This window comes from Apis dorsata, unplaced genomic scaffold, assembly GCF_000469605.1.
Source record: "Apis dorsata unplaced genomic scaffold, Apis dorsata 1.3 scaffold_169, whole genome shotgun sequence".
NCBI classification, from domain to species: Eukaryota; Metazoa; Arthropoda; class Insecta; order Hymenoptera; family Apidae; genus Apis; species Apis dorsata.
In genome coordinates this window covers 246,461-249,603 of record NW_006263457.1, presented here as the reverse complement: position 1 = coordinate 249,603, position 3,143 = coordinate 246,461, and the positions used below count along the sequence as shown (strand labels likewise).

At 42.9% G+C, this 3,143-nt stretch overlaps 1 protein-coding gene across 1 annotated transcript in view; it reads left to right on the top strand.

Annotated features, from left to right (window-relative positions):
* The window catches only part of LOC116185388, a 9,599-nt gene that overhangs the window by 1,310 nt on the left and 5,146 nt on the right, over positions 1 to 3,143 (top strand). Inside the window, exon 3 of the mRNA XM_031509670.1 lies at positions 1 to 623. Coding sequence (XP_031365530.1) covers positions 1 to 623 — 623 coding nt within the window. The remainder of the gene's footprint in view (positions 624 to 3,143) is intronic.

Here is a 3,143-nt window from a genome sequence, read left to right as displayed (position 1 = left end):
ACTAGGCACAGGACACGATGGCCCGGCCACTGCGCCGGCACTGAGGCTACGCCGCAGCCTCGCTCTCCTGCTACTCCCTCCCCTCTCCCCTCTCCCTTCTCCTTTTCACTGTCTGTCTCTGTCTCGCTCTCTCTCTCTCGCCTCATCCACCTTCTTCTCGCCACCTCTCCAACCACCCTCTACGCGTCTGCCTCTCTTCTGTTGCACACCTCCCCCCGCTCTACCCGCTACTCGCTCTCTCTTTTCGGCTCTCCGCCTCCCCTCCCTCTTCCCGATACGCGCCTTCTCGCTTCTTCTCACCCGACCATCCTCGTCCTTCCTACGTGGACGCAGTTCTACCCCTCCCCTCCTGCATCTCTTTCGACGCTTCTCTCTCTCTCTCTCTTTTTCTCTCGATCCGTGTTTTCGAACGCACGCGCGCCCTAACTCTTCTTCTTTTTCTTCTTCTTCTTCTTCTTCTTCTTCTTTTAGTCCTTCGCTTCTCCGACCGTTACTTCGTTCGAACCATACTTTTCTTCTCCGCGCAACGCTCGCTATGCTTGTTCTTCCATCTTCTCACTTTTTTCTTCCATCGCCTATCTCCTCTCTTGCAACCGTTGTGCTCGTTTTCAATTTTTCACTTCGTACGAGGTTTTATATATTTCGATTCGTCCCTCGCTTCTTGTTCCCCATGTTTCTTCCTTTGAATTTCGTTCGTTCGTTCGTTCGTTCTTTGAACGCGTTTCCCGCGACCTGGTTGTTATTCTTTTTTCCCCTGCGCTTTTTTACCTTCAAGATTTCTCAAGTTACATTTTATCTTTATCGCCTGCTCGGTCTCGGCTAACGTCGTTGTCTTGTTCTTTCTGCCGAAAAGAACTGTGTGCGTTTCTTTCTTCCACGCGAATTTCAACGTGCTCTCCTCGTCTGTTCGTTGTCGCTTTCTCCTTCTGGTTTTCAAGTTTCCTCGAGATATCATGTCTCCCGTCTCCATTGCGCGGTTCGAGAACAATGTTGCTCGTCGTTATTTCTTGTAATTCGCCGTTATGTCTCTATTTTCGACGTTTACTTTTCTTTGTTATAAATATTTCGATTTCGGTCAGTTTTCCTTCGTTTCGTTTCTCTTTCTCAATTTTTTGTTCACGTTAGATATTTTCGATTCCTTGTTCCCGAGCACCATTATTTTCTTCCGTCCTTTCACGCATTCTCCGATTCCTATTTTAATTTCCCTTTCATAAAAATTTTCATTCGTTTCATTTCTTTTTATTATATCCTCGTCTTAAAATTGCTCGTTGTTACTCGCGACGCACCTGTCGTCCATCTTTCTACTTGCATTCTTTTTATCGTTCCACTCAAACCGACTTTATTTCCCTAACCTTTCTTTACCTTTCACCTTTCCTCCACCCCTACTATTTCGATCCCCTTAATTCTTCCAAGTTTCTATTTTCGTTTTCACGATATATACGATTTCTTCTCTCTCTTTTTTTTTTTTTTTTTCATTTTTCCAGTATCATCAATCCATAGACAACACTGCCACGATTTCCTTCTTTTCACCCGTTTTCTTGTCGACTCCTCAGATTTTTCTCTCCAGTTTCATCTTTCCATATCATCGAGGATTCTCGTCCAACAACGTTTCGCCACAAAATTCAAGCCTGTGTGACGAGCCTTCTGCCACTCTTTCAACTCTCCCCGCAAAACCGTGCAATCCCCGCCGCCAGTCCCAATGGTGAAATAAACATAGTCCGGGAAATCTCTCGGTCGGTCTGCTCGGTGAAACCGCGAAATATTTAAGTCCGTCACGCTCCTCTTTCCAATATTTTTGACTCTTCGATTCCGATTCAATTTTTCATTAAATTGAAACTATATCCCTACATTCTATTTTTTTTTCTTTCTTTTCGTTTCTCTCTCTTTTACAAATATAGTATATATAATTAATAGTTAGACCTTCCTTAAAAAAAAAGCTTTTAAAAATACGAGAAGAGAAAGAATTCGATCGAAACGAGATTGTATAAATACGAATGAAATTTTCACGGAGAGAAGGGGGGGATATACGAATTCTTTAAATAGATTGGAAAAAAGAAAAATCCCTGGATAGTCCACGACCTTTGAGACGGCGATATGATCGGACATAAAATCCTGAATTGCGGCTTAGCCTATTATTATGCTAATAATATTCGAGCGGTGCGAGGTGCAGGCCGTCGTGCGATGCTAGATAAAGATTTCGCCGGTCGGCCCGCGAAATTCCTGACAGTCGCATTACAGATGATAATAAAGATAGATGATAGGTGGACGAAAATACGGATTCCGTGATTCCGCCTGCGGTTCGATTCCCCATAAATCGAACCTTTTTAACCAGCTCGAACCAACCCCGAGGGGTTCACGGGGGAAATTTTCGACCATTCCATTTTTTTTCCCCCTTACTTTCCCCTCGAAATTATTTTCTTTCTCGAATACCTTTTTTTTCACGAACGTGAAATTCCTCTTGAAACGAAAAGAATAATTCGAAAATTTCTTTTCCCTTCGAGCTTCGATATTAAAAAATATCATGAAATATTAAAAATAAATAAATTAAAAATATCATAAATTAAAGATAAAATAAATTAAATTAAAAGTATTATAAAACTCGTAATTTCTTTTTTCTAATAAATTCAAGGATAATTCTAGAGATCTGATCTTTAAGTATCGCGAAATTGAAATTTGTCATTTTCCAAGATTTCCCTCGGATTCGAAGGCTAATTGCAAATGCCGCCGATTATAATCCGGCCGTAATGCGCCACGATCGACTCGACGACGCTCCAATCATCCAAGCGTTTGATAAATTACGCGCGCGAAACGTTATCGCGATGAAACGAATTCCAACCCTCTTCCCCTCCCCCTCCCCAACGATTAAGAACGTTGTTTCGAAGCACACGTACCGAGGGTTATAATTACCCTATGACAAACAACATCGGTTGTAGCGATTCATATAAGACTCGACGACGAGTTCCTCCTCCCTCCCCCTGCTTATAACAGAAACCGCAGCGTTATACGCTTTGCACCTGTAGAATCGAATGTTTGCCTCTTGGAACGGGCCTCGGAAGCGCGGCCAAATGGCGCAATTAACATCCCAAATCTCGCCTCGAGATCCAATCTTTTCCCCATCTTCAAACTTCTTATCCTGTTTCTCG